Source organism: Centruroides sculpturatus, unplaced genomic scaffold (genome assembly GCF_000671375.1).
Source record: "Centruroides sculpturatus isolate CEXI.00-Female unplaced genomic scaffold, Cexi_2.0 scaffold550, whole genome shotgun sequence".
Lineage (NCBI taxonomy): Eukaryota > Metazoa > Arthropoda > Arachnida > Scorpiones > Buthidae > Centruroides > Centruroides sculpturatus.
In genome coordinates, this window is record NW_019384886.1 from 433,247 (window position 1) to 456,779 (window position 23,533).

At 35.9% G+C, this 23,533-nt stretch overlaps 1 protein-coding gene across 3 annotated transcripts in view; it reads right to left on the bottom strand.

Annotated features, from left to right (window-relative positions):
* Positions 1-23,533, bottom strand: part of LOC111631110 (transcription elongation regulator 1-like) — a 128,263-nt gene that overhangs the window by 101,610 nt on the left and 3,120 nt on the right. For all 3 annotated transcript variants that reach the window (XM_023375310.1, XM_023375309.1, XM_023375308.1), the window contains exons 2-3: positions 13,091-13,250; positions 6,289-6,507 (exon numbers count right to left, since the gene is read on the bottom strand). In XM_023375310.1, coding sequence (XP_023231078.1) covers positions 6,289-6,507; positions 13,091-13,250 — 379 coding nt within the window. The remainder of the gene's footprint in view (positions 1-6,288; positions 6,508-13,090; positions 13,251-23,533) is intronic.

Sequence of the window (23,533 nt, forward strand, 5' to 3'; positions counted from 1 at the left end):
CCTTGACAAGCATAGCATTGGCGAGCATAACAGCCTCAAACTGAGGTACCGAGGGGTAGAGAGCAACCACATCCATCTTGTAGAAGTTGTAACTATTATGGGATAAATTATCCAAGACAGAAGATATAGAGGTCTTTGCCACGATGGACGAAGACATAACCAGGGATGAAGATGGTAGGAGCCCATCCAGCAAAATTCACTTTGTGATCGACTTGTTGGCCCCCGTTATAGGCCATAAAATATTTTAATTATATAATTCATCATCATCAACTTCAGATATCATTATTATTATAAAATAGTTTAAAAATCTATTTATACATTGTGAGGGATGCGACAACAAAGGTGCCCTCAACAGAGTTAGTAGTTAGTTACGTGACAAGAATATAGTTGAACTGTTGTCCCGCCATTAACTGTGTAAATAATCCCAAACAGACAATAAATGTGTTGTTCACAGTCTCACCCCTTTGTCTGTCATTGCACATAGTCATAACATATTAGTACTGTGACCAGGATTAGTGAGACTCAATGAGGATCAACAACTTTTCCACCTTAATTTGGACATTACTGCTCATACCATCGCTTCCGCAAGAGAGACTATCGAAACCTTCAAACACGAAATTTGGACAGAACTGACGTCGACAGGTATGTAATTTACTTGGTACTACAATTATCCGCTCCATTGTTGTTTCCGCTCACATGCCTTCACTGTTAAATCACCACGTGCATTCATCTGCCATATTGCCCTGTCTTCTCTGTTGGCAGAACTGCTTTCTTACTGAACCATCATCATTGGCCGAAATATGACCGAGACATCTCCGACCAGAATGAATTCAAATTCCAGCAAGGAACTGAGCAAGCTTCGATGTCGCTGCAATACCGTAAGAACATCCGTGATAAAGACAATTGGCAAGGTCTATGCCATTTCTGACTCAATGCCATCCGACGAAATCAAACTGTCCCATGACATGTTGAATGAATGGCTTAGAGAATTAAAGATATTAGACGAGGCCATTCACAATAAACTTGAGGATGTAGGATACAAAACCAACACTGCTGCCTGTGAAGAGAGGGAAGAATCCGCCAGACTTGCTGTGATTAGAGTCCAACAAGTTCTTGACCGCAGGAACGCTACATCTGACCTGACTACGGAAGGCCCAATAAATCCAGACTTCCCTTCCCTTACCAGTCAACCACAGGCAACCACTTGCACTAGATTGCCCACCTTGTTCTTGAATCATTTGAAGGTAAAATTGCTAAATGGTAATGCTTCTGGGAACAATTTACAGTAGCTATTGATGAGGATTCTAACATACCAAACATTGAGAAGCATGTATTTCTCCAGGGATGTCTCCAAGGAGAAGCTAAGCGCCTAGTAGATGGCATCGCCATAACTGCAGGGACTTATGCTGAGACCAAGGCACAAGTATTGAAGAAATAGAGATAAAAACCATATAATTCAGGCATACATTGACTACATAGAGAGTCTGCAACCTCTGATCCATCCTACAGCCATGAAATTGAATGAACTTTTTGTTAAGTGCAATAATAGGGTACATGCTCTGAAAGTCCCGGGAGAGCCCATCAGCCAGTATGGACACATCCTAACACCAAAAATCCTTCGGGCCTTCCCAGATTCCTTGTGTAAATGATGGCTCGTCCATGCTCATCATAAAAAGTATTAGTGAGTCTGACCTGGAACATTTGCTGAAGTTTGTGGGAAATGAAATAGACAGTATTATTACTGCAGCTACTATTCATGGACCACAGGATCAGTTTCTTGCAAGGGAAGAACCCAGAGCTACAGCAGCTGCTCTAGCAGTCCAGACAAGGAATAAGTCTACAAGAAGAAACTCCAAAGGGAGAGGATCCTCCCATTCTCCGTGTGCCTTCTGTAACACCTTCCAACCACTTCAGTTCTGACTGCACACTTATAACAAGAGACCATGCAGGGAAACTGCACAAGACTAACCATTGTTTTCTATGCCTAGGCCAAAATCACACTGCTCATAACTGCCCCCGACAAGGAAACTAATATGTCAAAGATGTAGCTGCAATCATCATATCTCAATATGTGAGACAAACCCAATGCAGACCCATATGATAATTGCAGCTAACAGACCAATACAACATGCAACCCAACTCACAACATCCTCTCCAGTTTTTGCTCCCTCAACCATTAGTACATCTCAAGCCACAGTGAGTAAAATCGATGTAAACTCAGATTTTACATATCTACAGACAGCTCAAGTTTGGGTTCATGGAGCAAAAGGCACTGAAAGACAAGTTAATGTGTCTTAGATCCGGGAAGCCAAAGGAGTTTCGTTGGCACCCCTCTCACTGACTTGTTAGAACTGGAAATGATTGGATATGAACCACTGGCGATTCAAGCCTTTGAATTAGATGCCAGCACCTACACATCACAATATCGAGTACGACTCTCTCTATCCAGCTGTATCAGCAGATTTACTACATCCTTAATAGCAGCAGAATCCTCAAATACGTACCTCCTTCATCTGATGGTATCACAGTTTGCCTATCCAGTCAAACAGATACCACCACTAGAACTTGCAGATCCACAGCAAGAGTCATGTGATCTACCCATTGAAATATTAATTGGAGCAGACTTTTATTGGTGATTTGTCAAAACTGAAAGCCCCATCCATATAAATGATACCCTGACGTTAGTCTCCTCACACATTGGCTGGATTTTGAATGGCAACCAGACTAATGTCTCAATTCACACAGTCCAGGTTAATAGCATTACAACTCCTTTAGATCCAATACTACAGTCAATTTGGGATCTGGACACCCTTGGCATCCAAGAGTCAGAAGAGAAGTCATTGACCATCCACGATGCACATCTGCTCGATTGCTTCCATCACTCCTTCCGGATTAAGGAAGGAAGGGCAGAGGTTCGTCTGCCTGGAAATGGAACATCTGTGTCACGGATACAAACCGCACAACTGCTCTGCGACATTTTGAGGCCCTATGTTGCAGATCCAGCAATATGTACACCTGCCACATGCTCAACTACTTCTCCAATGGTTATGGGGAATGGGTTGATGAACAAGCAAAATTACAACAAACCTACTACCTGCCACACCAAGCATCAATCCGAAGCAAACACAATGCTGCCAAATGGCATATCATATTTGATGCGTCTTCTCATGCGAAAGGGCATACTGCCCTCAATGATGCCTTTGAAGTGGGTCCCAACCTGATGCTAAACATCATAGCAACACTACTCTGCTTTCGTCCTCACAAACGGGCATTAGTTGATCTTGCACCCTGACAACCGAGATGTCACCTGCTTCTTCTGGTTTAAGGTGGTCGGTCACAGACAAAAAGGGGACATCTACACACTATGAAGGAATTGGCTGTCTGCCGGTTCCAACAGCTGCCTTATGGACTAGCATCCAGTCCATTTCTCCTGTCAGCCGCCCTCCAAGAACTCACAGCCAGTTCCAATCAGCCACCCCTCAGCTGCCCAAATACTGGACAAATGTCTATATATGAACGACTTCTCAGCAGGAAATGATACTGACCCCTGCTGTCATACAAATATATCAGGGCATTACAGATATATGGGTCAGATCCACCTTTCCATGGCAAAATAGGCTATCAATTCTGAATTGCTGAAGGAGCTGTGGGAAGACAGGAACATAGCATACACTCAGAAAACACAAGTTCTCAAAGTAGACTGGGACACCTTAAAGGACAAACTCCTCATAGACTACAATGACATTGTTTCAAATGCTGTGGAACGCCCCAATACGAAACTCCTGCTACTTGCCACATCATCCTGCTTCTATGACCCTCTTGGATTATTTGCACCCATCTCCATTACAGGAAAAATCATTTTCCAAGACACTCGCCAGCAGATATCTCAACTCATTGGAAACAGTGGCTAGAAGACCTACAACACTTGTCATTTGTGTCCATACCAAGATGGATCAAAACAACAAGTTTAGACCTACATTTAGCAAGAATTCATGTCTTCTGTGATGTTAGTGAACATGCCTGAGATGCTAGTGAATGTGCCTGTGATGCTGTTATTTACATTCGTACCAATCTTCCATCAGGCACCTCTACATGCCTTCTTTGCAGCAAAGCTTGTCTAGCCCCCATCAAAAGAGTTACCTTACCCTGGCTAGAATTACTTGCAGCCTTAGTGTGTGTTGTCGCCTACTAAAATATGTTACTAACCTTCTAAGAGAAGGAGCAGTTCTTTGGAGTGATGCCAAGGTGACCTTAGGTTGGATCCATGGACACCCCAATTGATGGAAGACTGTTGTGCAGAATCGAGTCACGGAGATCCAAAGCATTACCAACCCAAATCTATGGCATCATTGTCCCGACAAAGATAACCCAGCTGATCACCTGTTCCAAGGCCCGACAACGGAACATCTCCGCAGTTGCACATCCTGGTGGTAGGGTCCCCAATGGTTATCACAAACAGAAGAATATTGGCCTGCCAATGACCACTCTACACCATCAGATTGCGCTCCAGAAAAACACAAAGACGTGGTCACCCTGCACACTACAGCCTATATTGAGTTGCTAGATGAATCTCACTTAAGTAGCTACACATGCCTCCCTCAAGTAACAGCCTGGATCCTCCAGTTCGGTGGGCAAGAGAGATCTCAGCAGACAAAGTAAACTCAGTGAGAGATTACTAGATCAGAGCAGTCCAGAATATATATATTTTGCTAACGAGTTAATAGCACTTAACTCTAGTACTTATATCAGAAAAATCACCCATTTACTGCTTCCACTCATTCCTGTCCAATGGGACCTAAGAGTAGGGTGCCATCTGCAATTTGCAGGTGTCCACACCTCCATGCAGCATTCAATTCTACTAGATGGCCGACACACCTTCACCTGTCTCCTTATCATGGACTGCCACCTACGTCTTGGGAACCTGGGCACTCATGTGGTTCTCGCCAACCTGAGAGAAGAGTTCTAGATCCTGCGAGCCCACCAAGTCATTAAGACTGCACTGCATAGATGTCCACTGTGACAACACCTACAAAGTCAGCCTTATCGAGAGACTGAAGCCCCCTCCCTCCTGACCGTGTATTACCCAACCCATCTTTGTCAGTCACAGGAATAGACTTTGCCAGCCCGCTGTATATTCGAAAAGGTCAGTCGATAAAGAAATCGTACATTACACTATTCACCTATTCCACAATACCAGCTGTATATCTAGAGCTGTCCTCAAGCATGTCAACAGACAGTTTCTTTCTTTGTCTACAGCACTTTGTAGGATAGCAAAGCCTCCCTTGCAAGATTTACTCAGACAATGGCAAATCCTTCCACACAGCCAACAAAGAACTATAGGATCTATGGCAAACACTCTCTGATAAGCAGATTGCCCACTACTCTGCCCACCATGGCATCACTTGGATCTTAAATGTGGAGAAGGCGACTTGATGGGGAGGATAGTGGGACACATGAAGAGATGTCTCCACAAGAAACTGGGGAAAAGCCTAGTTAATGCAGAAAAGATGTCTGCCATACTCATTGGGGTAGAAGCTGCCCTAAACAGCAGGCCTCTGATACACAATTATGACACAGAAGAGCCAGAGGCCATCACACCCTCTCACTTCTTGGTAGGAAAAAGAATTACTGATTCTTCCAGAGCCTAACAACCATTTTCTACCTTATGACCTTGTGAAACAATGGCATTACCAACAGTCGATCACTGAGAGCTTCTGGCGACGATGGCAGAAATATCTGCTTGAGTTACAAAGCTTTCATCATGTTTGCAGGGTCAGGATGAAACTGCCTCCACTCCACGAAGGAGCTCTTGTTCTTAAGGAGGACTCATTGCCTAGACAGATGTGGAGGGCAGTTGTATCAAAGAGCTGATTGCTGGCTGCGATGGTTGCATTTGAACATGCAGTCTGAGGCTCTCTGATCAGAAGTGCATCAGCTGACCCATTCAATTGGTCCTCCCACTAGAAGCAGAGGACCAAGGTGGGGAGGATGTGAGAGATGCAACGACGAGGGCATCACTCAACAGCAAGGAGGAGAGTTAGTCAGTCAGTCACGCAACAAGAATATAGTTGGACCATTGTCCCACCGTTAACTGTGTAACTGATCCCAAACAGACAATAAATGTATTGTTCACAGTCTCACCCCTTTGTGTTATTGCACACAGTCACAACATACATAGAACACAAGCTAATATTTGTTTAGTTTAAACAAAATATAAATATATAAAACAAAACAAAGTATGTAATAGTTTCATTTAAAAAAAGAAAAATGAAATGGTATCCAAATTACCTGGTGGAGGAATACCAGGAGGCATTCCATATGATGGTAAACCAAATGGTGGTGGTTGCAAAATATTAACAGAAGTTGTATTTGTGCCTGCAGGAATGGGACTCTCTCTTGAAGTTGTTAAAGCCTGACTTGAAGTAGTCTGAGTGTCTGATGAATTTGTGTCAGAAGCAGATGTCTGATTCTCATTTTGACTTATTTTCTGTTGAACTGCATTCTGAGCTGAAATACACAAGCATTTATTAGAAGTTAATTTTATAAGTTTCAATAATACATATCATTACAAATAAATGAATAATCTAATATTTCATTTAAATATGTAAATATAAACATACAAAATGTAGATTAAGAAAACAAATGAATATTTAAATATTTGTTTACTAAAACATTTATTTGTATTAACATTGTAACTAAAATTAACAAGAATGTAAATGAAATTTAATCTTATAAAAATGTCAATTTAAACGACAACATAAAATTTTATAAAATTTGAAAATAACCAAATAATAGTAATACTCCAGAAACTGGGTTATACTATACTGTGGAAACTCCCTACCTTGTAATTTCCCCCGCAGAATGATGCAAGTTCAGAAAAATAAACATTTTCAGTCTTCCTGAGCAGGTCTTATACTGAAGATCTGCTTCAGGTCAAATTTCAAATAGATGGAACATCTAACATTTTGGTTTTTGAATGTGTCAGGAGCAGAAGAGCTTATACAAAAATTCAAATTTAAAATACTCTAAAATCAACCAATAGGATGTGTCCAAGTATAGAAATTGTAAAACAGTTTTCATAATGACATATCAAACTAGACCTGCTACACTTATGAAATGCACCTCTCTACTTTAAAATTTATATATTTTCTTTTTCTTTCTGCTTTAAAAATCTCTAGCACTTCTATTACTTTGAGTCTGTGGTTATTCTAATTAACATAGCCTGCTGTAAATCAGGTGTAATTCATCCTCTCCACATACATCAAAAGGGCAGTAGTTTGCCTGCCTTTATCTATTTCAGCTCTGTGTTTGGTTAAGCACTTTTTAAGGGACCTGACAGTAAAACCTATGCAGATTAAGTCTCTGAAACCTTTCATCTCTGAGAAGTATCTTATATAGACCTGTGCCTGGTGCTCTGTCATAGTCAATCGGGTCTTTTTCATTTCTGAGCATTTTAAACATATGGAGACATGTTAATCTTGTGCTTGCATATGATGCTATTTTCTTATATATATTATGCATGCGATGATCATAAGCCATCACATTACAGTGAGATTTAGTTTCATTTAGTGCCGGGTTATCTACAGAAGCATCTTTGGGTGTGTTGTCTGATTGTGTTTTTTTCGTTTCCTGTCTATGGGCTAATTTATAGGTCAAGCCCTTGGAATAGCCATACATAGTAGCAATGTCTGTGATGCAACGCATCTCCTTAGTAACTGCAATGAGAATAGAATCTCTTCATGAATACTGTGAAGGGTGCTACTTTGTAATTAAACAGATCGTTGGAGTTGGCCAGTACAGTAGTACCTCAGGATACGAAATTAATTCATTCCGAAACTGAGATCGTATCATGAAAATGTCGTAAGTTGAATCATTTTTCCCCATACGATTACATGTAAAACCAAATAATTCGTTCCAACACCAAAACACACTCAAATTAAAGCTAAGTAGTACATTAAAAAATGTATAGTAAGGAAAACACTGAAAAATGCGTTTTGTAGTTCTAAATATATAAATAACCATAATAGAATAATAATTGATTAAAAAAAATGTAGTTTTATTTGCACTTTACCTTTGAGGATAGACGACGGTGGCAGGAGAGAGGGAGAAGGGAAATGATACTAAAAACTTAACTTACATGACATAATATAACAATAACTTAAAAAACAACACTAATTTTTTTCTTTTTTAATTTTTATTCAGTGCTTTTTGCTTTCCTTCCTTCACTTCCACCAGCACTTTCACTGGATAGAGATCGCTTGGTAAAATATCTATCCAAAGAGGTTTGGCTTTGCCTACTTTTTAAAATGTTTCTAAAATGACTTAGGCAAATGTCATTACTCCGAGCAGCAATACGCCCAGTGTGAACCTTTTTGGGATGTTTCTTTTCAATAAAATCAGTCACTTTCTGATAATACCTCAAGATTTCCTTTATCGAGCGAGATCATTATACGACGAAGCAAACACGCAGACTGAGACCGATGCACAGAAGTAAATAAAAAATGGTGCTGCGAACTAATGTAGCGTGCTATTTATAATTTATTTCGCAGCACCATTTTTCTATCGCAGTACTTTCTATGTATTAACAGGACTTATTATACTGGAAAATTATGGATGCAGATATTTAGTATTACAGTTCAAAAATAATGTTCTTTATTTAGTTCACCTGGTGAACTAAATAAAGAACATTATTTTTGTATACTAGTACTTTCTATGTATTAACATAGAAAGTACTAGTATACAAAATAAATTATAAATAGATAAAAAAAGGACAAAAAGGCATAATAATTAATGTAGCGTGCGTTTTGTTCGTATCGTGGAGCAAAAATATGTTCAAATTTCATGTCATATCCTGAAAATTTCGTATGCTGGGGCGTTCGTATCCTGAGGTACCACTGTACATATAACAGAATAAAGTCTGGTTTGTAATAGATCTTCATGTCAAAGCACTTGCTGTTGAAAGAAAAGTCTATACCTAAAATATGTGCATTGTTCTCACCAATTTGGTCTAACTCCAGGCTTTGTATGAGTTGTCATTCATTGCTTGGATGAAATCATCAATGTTAGGCTTGGCTATCCAAATAATGCAAATATCAATATATTGCCAGTAAACAGCAATTTGTGACAGGAATTTAGGAAGAACCTATCTTATAATCATCATATAATCATTTCACATAGTCACCAGACAATGAACTACCCATAAAGATCCCTCTTTTTTTACAGGTAACATGGTATCCAATTAGACACAGGCAGTGTAATAAAGCAAGTACAATAACTCCAAAATTTGTTAATGATGTTCTTGCATGAGAACTTCTTGCATCAGCTGATCTCATAGGTTACAGAAACATGGTTCCAATCTGATCAAAGAATATAAAGAATGAATATTTAAATATTTGTTTACTAAAACATTTATTTGTATTAACATTGTAACTAAAATTAACAAGAATGTAAATGAAATTTAATCTTATAAAAATGTCAATTTAAACGACAACATAAAATTTTATAAAATTTGAAAATAACCAAATAATAGTAATACTCCAGAAACTGGGTTATACTATACTGTGGAAACTCCCTACCTTGTAATTTCCCCCGCAGAATGATGCAAGTTCAGAAAAATAAACATTTTCAGTCTTCCTGAGCAGGTCTTATACTGAAGATCTGCTTCAGGTCAAATTTCAAATAGATGGAACATCTAACATTTTGGTTTTTGAATGTGTCGGGAGCAGAAGAGCTTATACAAAAATTCAAATTTAAAATACTCTAAAATCAACCAATAGGATGTGTCCAAGTATAGAAATTGTAAAACAGTTTTCATAATGACATATCAAACTAGACCTGCTACACTTATGAAATGCACCTCTCTACTTTAAAATTTATATATTTTCTTTTTCTTTCTGCTTTAAAAATCTCTAGCACTTCTATTACTTTGAGTCTGTGGTTATTCTAATTAACATAGCCTGCTGTAAATCAGGTGTAATTCATCCTCTCCACATACATCAAAAGGGCAGTAGTTTGCCTGCCTTTATCTATTTCAGCTCTGTGTTTGGTTAAGCACTTTTTAAGGGACCTGACAGTAAAACCTATGCAGATTAAGTCTCTGAAACCTTTCATCTCTGAGAAGTATCTTATATAGACCTGTGCCTGGTGCTCTGTCATAGTCAATCGGGTCTTTTTCATTTCTGAGCATTTTAAACATATGGAGACATGTTAATCTTGTGCTTGCATATGATGCTATTTTCTTATATATATTATGCATGCGATGATCATAAGCCATCACATTACAGTGAGATTTAGTTTCATTTAGTGCCGGGTTATCTACAGAAGCATCTTTGGGTGTGTTGTCTGATTGTGTTTTTTTCGTTTCCTGTCTATGGGCTAATTTATAGGTCAAGCCCTTGGAATAGCCATACATAGTAGCAATGTCTGTGATGCAACGCATCTCCTTAGTAACTGCAATGAGAATAGAATCTCTTCATGAATACTGTGAAGGGTGCTACTTTGTAATTAAACAGATCGTTGGAGTTGGCCAGTACAGTAGTACCTCAGGATACGAAATTAATTCATTCCGAAACTGAGATCGTATCATGAAAATGTCGTAAGTTGAATCATTTTTCCCCATACGATTACATGTAAAACCAAATAATTCGTTCCAACACCAAAACACACTCAAATTAAAGCTAAGTAGTACATTAAAAAATGTATAGTAAGGAAAACACTGAAAAATGCGTTTTGTAGTTCTAAATATATAAATAACCATAATAGAATAATAATTGATTAAAAAAAATGTAGTTTTATTTGCACTTTACCTTTGAGGATAGACGACGGTGGCAGGAGAGAGGGAGAAGGGAAATGATACTAAAAACTTAACTTACATGACATAATATAACAATAACTTAAAAAACAACACTAATTTTTTTCTTTTTTAATTTTTATTCAGTGCTTTTTGCTTTCCTTCCTTCACTTCCACCAGCACTTTCACTGGATAGAGATCGCTTGGTAAAATATCTATCCAAAGAGGTTTGGCTTTGCCTACTTTTTAAAATGTTTCTAAAATGACTTAGGCAAATGTCATTACTCCGAGCAGCAATACGCCAAGTGTGAACCTTTTTGGGATGTTTCTTTTCAATAAAATCAGTCACTTTCTGATAATACCTCAAGATTTCCTTTATCGAGCGAGATCATTATACGACGAAGCAAACACGCAGACTGAGACCGATGCACAGAAGTAAATAAAAAATGGTGCTGCGAACTAATGTAGCGTGCTATTTATAATTTATTTCGCAGCACCATTTTTCTATCGCAGTACTTTCTATGTATTAACAGGACTTATTATACTGGAAAATTATGGATGCAGATATTTAGTATTACAGTTCAAAAATAATGTTCTTTATTTAGTTCACCTGGTGAACTAAATAAAGAACATTATTTTTGTATACTAGTACTTTCTATGTATTAACATAGAAAGTACTAGTATACAAAATAAATTATAAATAGATAAAAAAAGGACAAAAAGGCATAATAATTAATGTAGCGTGCGTTTTGTTCGTATCGTGGAGCAAAAATATGTTCAAATTTCATGTCATATCCTGAAAATTTCGTATGCTGGGGCGTTCGTATCCTGAGGTACCACTGTACATATAACAGAATAAAGTCTGGTTTGTAATAGATCTTCATGTCAAAGCACTTGCTGTTGAAAGAAAAGTCTATACCTAAAATATGTGCATTGTTCTCACCAATTTGGTCTAACTCCAGGCTTTGTATGAGTTGTCATTCATTGCTTGGATGAAATCATCAATGTTAGGCTTGGCTATCCAAATAATGCAAATATCAATATATTGCCAGTAAACAGCAATTTGTGACAGGAATTTAGGAAGAACCTATCTTATAATCATCATATAATCATTTCACATAGTCACCAGACAATGAACAACCCATAAAGATCCCTCTTTTTTACAGGTAACATGGTATCCAATTAGACACAGGCAGTGTAATAAAGCAAGTACAATAACTCCAAAATTTGTTAATGATGTTCTTGCATGAGAACTTCTTGCATCAGCTGATCTCATAGGTTACAGAAACATGGTTCCAATCTGATCAAAGAATATAAAGACTTGAAATCCAAGATAGTAATAAGAGTTACTCATTGGTGTGCATCAGCATAACATCTCTACCATTTGAGCTGAGTTCATGATATTTCTGTAAGTGGGTGTTGAATAAGCTTGCTCAAACTTGCATGTAGGAGACCAGGCATTGTCTAATATGGGTCTTAGTTGTTGCCCCTGCTTATGTATTTTTGCATAAGCAAAGTCTTATCACTTGCTTTGTTACACCAGTTAATCAACTCCAGTTTAACACTTGACAAAATTAAATAATAAGACATATTACACAGTGAAACCAAAAAAGCAGCAAAAATATTCAAATTCCTTTACTTCTGTATTATTATTTTTTGTTATTATTGACCTAATTTCTTTAATAATTAATTTAAAATATTTCAGAATGCATCTGTTTCAAATATAAAGATGATAAAATATTTTAATGCTGTATCTGTAACGAATGTATTATTTATACTATTGCAAATAAATTTTGCATAATTCTTAACTGGAAGTATACATTTTGTAGTTATTATGGGAAGTGAATCTCTCTTAAGTACTCATGTTAAAACAAGTACCAACATAACACCAAATCATAGCTCAAACAGTTGACTAAACCTTAAACCAGTGTTTTCCAATGTGGGGCCCACACCACACGGGGACAATTGGATTGTTAAGGGGCAATTTGAAAATGGACTCGTCCAGAGTTTAAGTTAACCATATAGCCGCCGTATATGTTAGGGGGGCATAAGAATTTTAGAAAGGCTTAGGTGGGACATAGCACAAAAAAAGGTTGGGAAACACTGCCTTAAACTATTCTTTCTAGTTACTGTTAACTGAACATAAAACTGGACTGAGGCTGTGTTTAATAGAATTTCTGTTTGTTAACAGAACTAAATGTCTTTATAAAAAGTAATTTATTCACTACACCATTTGTTAAACAAAGATCTACTATATTATACACATATATGAAATTATAATTTAATAAATAATTTATTTACCTTGTGCAACTGCAGCCTGGGCAGCTGTTGTTGTTGTAGATACTGATGTCCCAACTCCAACAGCAGCTGCCATAGCTTCTATTTGTTCTTGAGATAAAATTTTTGCATTTTCAGGTTTAGTCCATGCAGATTCTCTTGTTTTTGCATTGTAATAATAAAGCTGCCAATAAAATTAAAAATTAGTCACATACAATTTAACAAAAAAATAATTAAGTACATAAAACTTATTAAATACTATTTAATAGTTTACTTATTCATTTTAAACAAATAGTATTCAGTTTTAAAAAATATTATAGACAACTTTAATTTCCTAACGTGAGAAATTAAAATAAAAGTTATTGAATATGTTTATAGTTTAGAAACTATCTACGAATTAAAAATTGTCACTCGTGTTTATGCTTATTATTAGAAGGATGTGCCTGATATACATGAAATATTTCTATAACATTTATTTATGAAATATTTGTAAATAAGTTGTTATAATTATAAAATACAAATATATATATAAAACTATGATGGCATTGCTCAAAAATTCTATGACAATTCATTGATTCCTGATGCCATTGTTTTCATTTTTTTCCCTGGACAATTAGGTGACACACCCTCAATCACTTGTCTCTTATTCTCAATATAAACTACTCATAACAAAAATTTAGTGATGATCATCGATTCTCAGTGCAACCATTTCTATTTTTATTTTCCTTTTTGTGTATATAACATAGCCACGAACACCTGCAGTTTTATCCATATATATGTGCTCGAGCAGAACTGAGTTGTCTATTGATAAAGGTAGAAGAGAATAAATTTTGATTTTTTTTCCCCTTTTTTTTAGTGGAAGGATCTTGCATGAATCCCTAACCTTACTCCAATAATTTTGAAACAACCCATGAGCCTCTGCAAACAGCAAATTGGGATGATCACAAGTGTCAAAATTTGGTGGCAGTCTCCAGTGGGTACCAGCTGTCACCCACAGATGTGGGAAAGCTATGATATATATATACTGGATACTGCTTGCCACAGGCTTTGCTCACTTGTTCAAAAATTTCATGACTATTCATTGATTCCTGGTGCAATCATTTTTATATTTCTTTTTTTCCACAATAAAAAAACTATTATGACAATTTTAATCTAAGTATTACCATCTTTTACTCTCAAGTCCCTTATATGTATGTGTGAGGGACTTGAGAGTAAAAGATGGTCAGTGCCACTTCCATGACTAAGTTATACACACTATAAACCACTATCATAGGTGCAAATTGTTCTGAAAAATTGTAGTACAGTAGAGCATCAATTATCCGACCCCCAATCAATCGTCAGATCGGTTATCCAACCACGTTCTAGTCTGCAAATTCAAACATCCACTAGTGATGTGGCACTACAATATTTGACTATATCTTGGCTACTTTAATATTATTTTTGTTAACTTTTTGCGTGCTTTAGTTGGCAACACTGGCTCGACCATAAAAGAGAGGCCAGTATTTAAATGAGGCTTAATTTTCTAATTATGAGTGGTTGCTTGTTTTGTGAGCAATAAAATAATTTTAAAATAATTTTTAACAATACAATAGCAACAATTATTATTTTAAAAAAAATTTTGTTAGGCTTAACATCGATGAAAAGTCTATGCAAAGTAGGTTAATAGTGATATATTAATATACTAATTATATGGGGTATACTAATATACTATACTAATAATGTATTTTTCCATACTTTTTGGTTATCCGCTTTTTCAGTTATCCGACCAACCCCAGTCCCCAATTGAGTCGGATAATCGATGCTCTACTGTAGTTGAAATTTCTATTAACAAATGACCTGAGGAATTTGGTATGTCATGCCCATTTGAAATAGTAGGTAAATGCCAAAACAACAGTGGTCAATCATGTACTATAGAGATTGTTTTGCTTGCTCTATTCTTCATAAATGCTGAGAGATAGATTTGCAACATTATAACTCAATTGTGGAGGATTTGCAATGAAATAGCCAGTTGTGAAGATGAAAGTAGGAAAGAAAGCACAATGGAAGACAGCAAGATGCAATGAAGAGAAAGTACAATGTGAGTACAGGAGAATCTTCACTGAAGAGTGCAACAGTTTATTCAAAAATCCTAAAAAGCGAATGTCCCATGGCTGATCTTTGACTATCAGAACTCGAGCAGCTGCAGAAGCTGATAAGGATATACTTGAAACAGAATTTGCACTGCATTAAACAAAGGCAGAAGTTGGTCAGACATCATAAAAATTACACATGAAAAACTAAACATGATCCTGACTTAGTTGTAATATTTGATTTACAATGCATTACTCATACTAAAACATTCAGCAGGTCCAACTTTTTATTGTAAAAAACTCTTCACATACAACTTCAACATACATGACTGTGGAAAGTTCTCACAAGCAAAAGAACAAACAAGGCAAAACCAAACCTGGTCTATCTGAAACATTGTGATGCATAAAAATTAAGGTGTCATGGCCAACACATTATTGAGATATTTTGCCAACAAAATGCCAACAAACATCAACTTTTCACACCAAGATTACTTTCTGTTCTGTCACCACCACAATTCAAAAATCTGATATGGTAGCATTCTTTAAATGTGGATATTTATCAGAAAGGCCTGTGCATCATTCAAAACACACTTATCATTTTGTTTCTAATATGGTCTCTCAAAAAAAATGCAGAAAATGAATGTTCTACTCATGCATTTATGAAATGTATTCACTGTAAAAAGTACCTCTGCCTTGATCATTGTTTGCTTGTCCAATTACACACATTATACTTACATTTTCTGCACATCAACAAAGCTTTCACCTTTGAAATCTTGGAATTATATTATTTTTACACTTTAATAACTTTTTATTCATTCAGCAGTGGCACCTGAATGTTTGTGCATCATCATAACTTTTTACAGTGTTTTAGATAGACCACTTTGGTTTTGCCACCTTTGTCCCTAAACAGTGTCCATTCCATGTTAGTATGTGCTTCATTTGAAATGAAGCAGTGGCTGACAAGGGCTCTGAAGAAACTGAAAGTTGTTTGAAAAAATGTTTTGAAGAGATGTGTGTAGAAGAAAACCATCTTGTTGCCATTAGTGACAATTGCTGTGAGCAAAAAAACATTGGACCATGATCTCCCTGTAGCATCTTTTTGACAAGAACTGGTTTTGTTTCAATTACACACATCTTTCCACAAGTCAGCTTACTATGTTGCAACAGGAAAGAGATTTTGCATTGATAAAAAACAATGTCTGACATCACACAGCATGTATTTGCCAGAACAATGGAACAAAACAAAAAATATAAAAAGTGTCAAAAACAGAAACGTGGAGGTGGTAAATAAGAAAATAAAGGACTTCTTGAAACTGGCTAACCTTCAGACACATATCAGCAAAAAAGCAGTTTGTGAAGATGAAGAACTTCTAAAATTTCATGAAGTGTCCATTAGTGATGGGACAATTAATCAGAATCGGGAATCAGAAAAATCAGACATTTTCCAGGTATTGGAATCAAGAAAATCTCATCACAATTTCAGATTCTTCCACATGTTATAAAAAAAATTAATTATTTGTTTCACTCAAAGATTAAAAGTTTTTTAAATCACAATATTAACAATTGAATATTAGTTTATTAAAAACTTTTGTGTCAACAAAGCAGAGAGTATACATGCCCCCCATACACAAGGTGATGTCTGTTACAGCAGACTAACTGCAGTTACTTAGATAATCTAATAATCTAATAACATGCTCTGTCTCCATTTTAGGAGAAATAGGATGACTTTAGGGTTGTCATCTGGCTGGTTTGACTGGCAATCTGTATTCTGTATCTGTATATACAGGATGTAACAGTAAAAAATTTGAGGAGTTGTAGAAGGGGTTGTAGAAGGGTTAAAATTTCAAAACAGCTTTTAAACGGTTTTTAAAAACATTCTTTTAATTTTCAATTGATTTGATTTTAATTTTAATTAATTTGATTTTATTTTTAGTTTTGGTGTAAAGGCCAGAGTTTTAATTATTTTATTTTTTAGTTAGATTTTGGTTTAATTTCTTTAGTATTAATTTAGTTTTAGTTCTTATAATTATTTAATTTTGCCTGCATTTTTTAAACTCTTCATTACAACTTTTTTTTTTCTTTTGCAACATAACTATAGAAATTGTTTGGGTTATTTCACACAAAAGATATCAAATTTATATTAATTTTTTAGTAATTCATTAATTTTTATTTCATAAATTTGCTTGCTTTTTAAAATTTTAATTTTAAGCAAGTTAACATTAATTGAACTTTTGGGCTACCTAGTATTAAGTTTAATTGCTGAATTTTAATAAACTTTCCAAAGCTTAATGCATTGATACTAAACCAAACAATATTTGTAATAAATCAGGCTATTTTGCTGCTATTTATAATTAGATACTGTATTAGAGGTAGACATTGGATGCCATCTCTTATCTAAATTAATAATTATAATTTATTAAATAATTAGAACAGTCTGGAATAAAAAAAAACTAGCCCACAGTGATATTTGATCCCACAACCTCTGCTTACTGTGCATTGCACTGCCAGTTATGCCACCTGGAACTGAGAAATTCTTCACTTCCATTTGAACCTAGATATAACCATTCACAGTGCTGGTTGGGGACTACTACTACACTCACAGCCTTAGTACTATTACACTGTGGCACTCAGCCGGCTATCACTTTACCCAACATGGTGTGTGTGTGTGTGTATATATATATATATNGCAAGTTAACATTGATTGAACTATAAGACTATCAAGTTTCAAATTAAGGCTGGCAGTTGGCAAAACAGTTTAAACAAAATTATATTTTAATTGAAAAAATATTATATAAAATTGTTTTTAATATTTCATATGTTACTTATAATGATAAAATGACTTTTTCATTATAATTATGAAAGTTTTTATGATGATTCACAGATGTGCTATAATATGTTAAATTTTCAAATGAGATTCATGCGATTCTGAGTAAAAATACTTGTTTGTACTGTTTAATGCCATTCTGAGTTTAAAATATTGATTTTTCAAGACAAGCCAGTCTAAACATTCATGGTTCAAGTGAATGAATTCAAAAATTGGTTAACTTCTGATGATGATACTTGTTCAGCCCATTTGCTGAACCTCATTTAGTATTAAATACAATGGAGTTAAATCATTTACAAGACATACCCATTACAAAAAGCATGAAAAAAATGCATCTTCTCATTTATCTTCCACTTCCCATAGCCATCACGTCAGTCAATGAAGCAGTTTCCAAAGATGGCAACCCTACATGACATGACAGGATAGTTCTTCCAGTAAAAGTGAATTAATTAGTTGTAATTTATTTGAGGGTATTGTTGCAATATTAACTTTATCTGAAATAAGATTAGAAATTTATTTTGTAGTACACAATAAAAACATGCATATCCATTTATAAACGGTGAATTTTTCATGTTTCTTTTGAAAGATTGATTCTGGATTTCCCAATCATTTTCCATTCTTCGGCTTGATGTTTATTAATTAATAAACATGCCATGCTTGTAATGTAAATTGTTAATTTTTCTAAACTAAAATAAACTTTAGAAAGTGTTCAAAGGAATTGGAATGGAAAATCGCATCAGAATCAGAATCGTCCCATCACTAGTGTCAATGTTCTGTTTCAACAAAGGCATCTTGTATTCACTGCAAATTCATGAACATACAAATATGGTTTTACAGTAAACTTGAGAAAAGAGGCAGGCATCAGGCATAAATGCTATTTGTACAATTGGAAAGGAAATACCATGCAAGGCAACCAATCAAAAAAAGCCAAACTGAAATTTATGTTGGTATGCCTGAAGTGGCTACTGCCATATTATGCCTCTTCATGAGGGGCCCTGAAAGCAGCAAATGAGAATATAGGTATTAATGAGAAGAAGAAAAAGTAGGAGTGCAAGTAGCAAGTATCTGTTCAATTATCTTCACTGAACGTAATAGTATAGGACAAAACCAAATGAATGATGTAATTAATCTGGCTTTCATTAATATGCATCAGATGTTGGTAAGTTTATTATATTTATAGTATAGAACATAACTAGTACTACCGTGTTTCCCCGAAAATAAGACATCCGCAGAAAATAAGACCTAGCACAGATTTTGCTGAATTACGAAATATAAGACCTCCCCCTGAAAGTAAGACCTAGCGAAGTTTTTTCTTAGTTGTAACGGTCATCGACAGATGGTTGAAAGTGGCCGTTGGCTTTTTGAAAGTACAGCCACTGATTGGTCAGCAGACAATTACGCCACACGGCATGATTTGCATAAGACTATGGCTTGGGAATCACAGATTTGCATAACGTTACGGCTGGTGATGGCTAATTGGTCAGCCGGGAATCACGCCATATGACATTTGCAAAGTGCTACTGTTCAGTAAGCACTAATTGGTCATCGACTCCGATGTTGACGCTATAAAAAGGCGACAGTTCGACACACCGGATATACGTCACTCTCGTATAAGTTCGACTTAAGAATTTTTTTGTTCAATAATAAATGTGAATTCTTCTTCCTGGAAAAAATAAGACATTCCCTGAAAATAAGACCTAGCGCATTTTTCAGAGCAAAAATTAATATAAGACACTGTCTTATTTGGTAGATATAATGTTAACCCATTTCTGGATAGGAATGAGTTGTCCCTTAATGGGTCAACTCATTCCTATCCAGTATTTCTATCTATTCCTCTCCAGTAATGAAATTAAGAAATGTGCTTCTAAATATGAACCTATCCTGAATAGTCAACTATCAGATCATTGTGATAAACTTCCAGAACAGCACTTCACAGAAACTATGGAGTTGCAGGAAACCAGGAGCCAAGATCAGATGAAGTACCAACTTCATCAATACAGAATCCCATTAAAGATGCAAAATTGTTGATAGTGGTGGTGCTATCTAGTAGTTACTGGACTGCAATTTTTAAATAGCACACCTGTAGATTCCCATTGTCATCTGCCTGTCCTTTTAATTTCAAAAACAGTGTTATACTACGTTTGCACACAATCCACAACTCACTTCAATCTCGATTTACCTACAATCTGGATTGTGATTGTCGCCAGTCGAATGTCGTGCTGTTTGCACCAGCAGTCCACTTGAGAAGAATCCAGCTATTACACACGATGATAAAACTGACATAACTATGCGGTTAGTCATGAACATCAACAAACAAAATGGTAGTTTTGGTTAGAAATAAATACTTTTTCTTGCCATATATCTAATAATAGACAGATGTCATCATCTCTCCAGTTGTCTTTTTTATTTCTCTGTTGATAGCCCAACACGTGTTCTGCAGCCATCTTGTATTTTCTCACGCTTGTGGGATCTCTCTTATGACTGGATCTAGTTTCAAGAATTCTCTTGAGTCGATCACGATTGAACCTCATTTCATTCGAGATTGAAACGGTCGAGAGAGGTCGCACCACGACATAGTCGCCGACTTTGGTCACAATATAGATCAAAATGCTCGGTGCGAACAAGGTATTAGATAGATGAAAATCAAGACCAAATATAAAAAGCTTGGGAATAGGAGGCCCCAATTAACCAAATGATCATTTTCACATAAACGAAACTCAATAAATTTCTAAAGCCAAACAATTACCAGAATACTTTGAGCTATCTTTTTGTAATTATTTTTAATTAATTACTAAATAATTTGTCACTAAAGGGAAGTGTTCGGTGCCATCCCTTATTAAATTTAATAATTATAATTAAATTAATATTTATTAAATAATTTAGAATATCCTGGAAGAAAATAATCAGCCCAGAGTAAGACTCAAACTTGTAACTCTCGCTTCCCATGCAGATGCATTGCCAGTTACGCTACCCAAGCCTCCAGTCTGTCAGGAGTAGGAGTTTATAAGATGAGTGCACTGAAGGTATCTGCAGTCAGCATCATATGTAGCCAAGGATGATTATTTCATATTTAAATATGTTTGGAAGAGGAAATCAAACTGGTGGCTTGAATAGTGCGAGATAAGCCAGGGGTACAACTTGGAGAACCACTTAATCGGCACAAAATCGTTGGATTCAATCTCTAAACTTTTAAGGAGGGCTTTTATAATGTTTAAAGATCTAGAAGGTAAGTTCTAAATCACATCAGGATCCTTGACACCAGCTAATCAAATTGATTAACGAACGCGTGTTAATCCGCATTTAACAAAAGTGGAGAGAATAGGAGGGTTTTGCTTTTTCAGATATAAAGAGACAAAAGGAGACATATTAAAAAAACAAAGTATCAAAAATTTAATAAACAAGATATGAGATATACAAACTCTAATCCTCAATTTATAATTATGGAATGTCATGGAGAAAGATTACATTTCCAGCTAAAACATACTACCTCAATATATATATATTTTCTTCTATATGCAGATTCTGTGCGAATATTCTTATCTTTGGTTAGTTCTTTGGTGGCACTTCAATAAACATTTCTTTCTTGTATTAAGTAACTTAATAACAAACTTTGTATAAACTATGGGAGTCGGATATGGGCGTTGGCTGTAGAAAGTGGGTATGGAATATGTCCTTCTCCTATGGAATTTTGTGGCGTACTCCCCGAATGATACTAAAGAATCCCCTTTTTTGATGATTTTCTCCAATAAGAGAATTGTATTATTCCCACGTGTTTAGGATGAATGGAAGTTTATAGAGGAGTAACTGGGCTGTATGTGACTCAAAATCTGTAAAGATAAGGGAAAGCAAAAAGGATGTTGAACTTCCATTGAGAAGGAAGTGAATTTTACTAGTTTCCTTCGTTTTAACTTAAAAATTTTCCATTTAAAATCAGAAATATTGCTTCTAAAAATTTATGTATTTGACATCGATTTTCAATTAATTAGGGGGGTTTTCAGAATCTCACAGTAGCATAACTGGCAACACATCCACATGGTAAGTGGAAATTACAGATTTGAGTCCCACTCCAGGCCGATTCTTTTCTCCTAGAATATTCTAAATTATTTAATGAGCAATTATTTATTGTGATGTTGTCACAATGCTGGGCTACAATTTTTAATCAATGCTCTCCACCTCAAATTAATACTGTAGTATCTTGCTCCTGTACACCATACTTTTCCTTTAACAATAGAGCCATTCTAGTCACCTAATACTTCCAGTTTGCATCAAAAATTCATAAACAAGGTGTGGTTAGAAAATAATGAGACTGAAGCTGGAACTTTAAATCTTGAGTGGTATTCTCACTTTAGTTGTGTTCCCCTTCAATATATGATCCTTCTGCTTCCACACAGCACTACATTTGCAACTTCAACTGATCATAACAGTGCTGCAGGTATCTGTAAGGCTATGCAGAAGCTTCATCATTTTTTTCTTGACAGCAGAAACAATCAAAACAGTGTCCCTTCAGAGCAGACTTGATTTTAGGGAAAAGGTAAAAGTCACACAGAGCTAGGATGGATGAGTACGGTGGGTGTTCAAATAGTGTGACGCCCTTCTTGGCCAAAAACTGCTTCATTGACAGAGCAAAATGAGCTGGTGCATTTTCCTGATGAAGGATGAAACCATTTTGTCAAGGTGTTGCCACTTTCTTCTCACCCTTTCCTATAAAGATTCCAGAACTTCTTTGTAGTAGTATTGGTTCAGAATTTGTTCCACTTTTCATGTTTTCCTTGGTTTTTGACATGCTGGGCCATCCAGAATGTTCATCGTCTTTCACATCCTCTCGGCCCTCAGAAAATCTTCTGTGCCATTCAAACTCATGTGCATGACAAAATTATGCATTTCTGTATGCTTCACATAGCAAGCGCAAAGATTCAGTGGCAGGTTTCTTTCAATTTCATGAAAAATTTCAGATTGATACTCTGCTCTTCTTTCAAGCTGGCCATTTTCCTAGCGTGCACCAACAACATGTCCACTTGCAGCAGGCACTCATAGCAATCTAATAGCAGTAGCAAATTGAGACTCACTGTGCTTGTTTGTTCTAACTTGTTCGAGGTCGTTTACCTACCCACTCATCTTGGCTCACATGCAACCGTTGCATGCAGGCAATCACAGTCTTATTTTCTAGCCATACCACATAGTTAATCAAGGCCTCTTGCCCCAAAGGTTTCCATATCTGGTCTTGTCTTTCATCTATCTAACTCCATTCTCAAGATTAATGAAAGACAGACAGATGATAGTGGGAATTTACAGGTCTACAATTTCTTCAAATTGCAGCCCAATAAATATTAATTTAATTATAATTATTAAATTTAATAAGAGATAGTGCCTAACAACTCCCTCTAGTGACAAATTATTTAACAATTAATTAAATATAATCATGTAAAAGTAGTCTGATGTAATCCAGTGGTTGTAAGGCTTTATAATCATTTTTGAATTATGATTAAAAATGCACCCTGGTATTGTGATGATGTCATAATTATTAAACAACTTTTGGATGACTGTATCTGCTAATGATGATGTCAATTTACCATA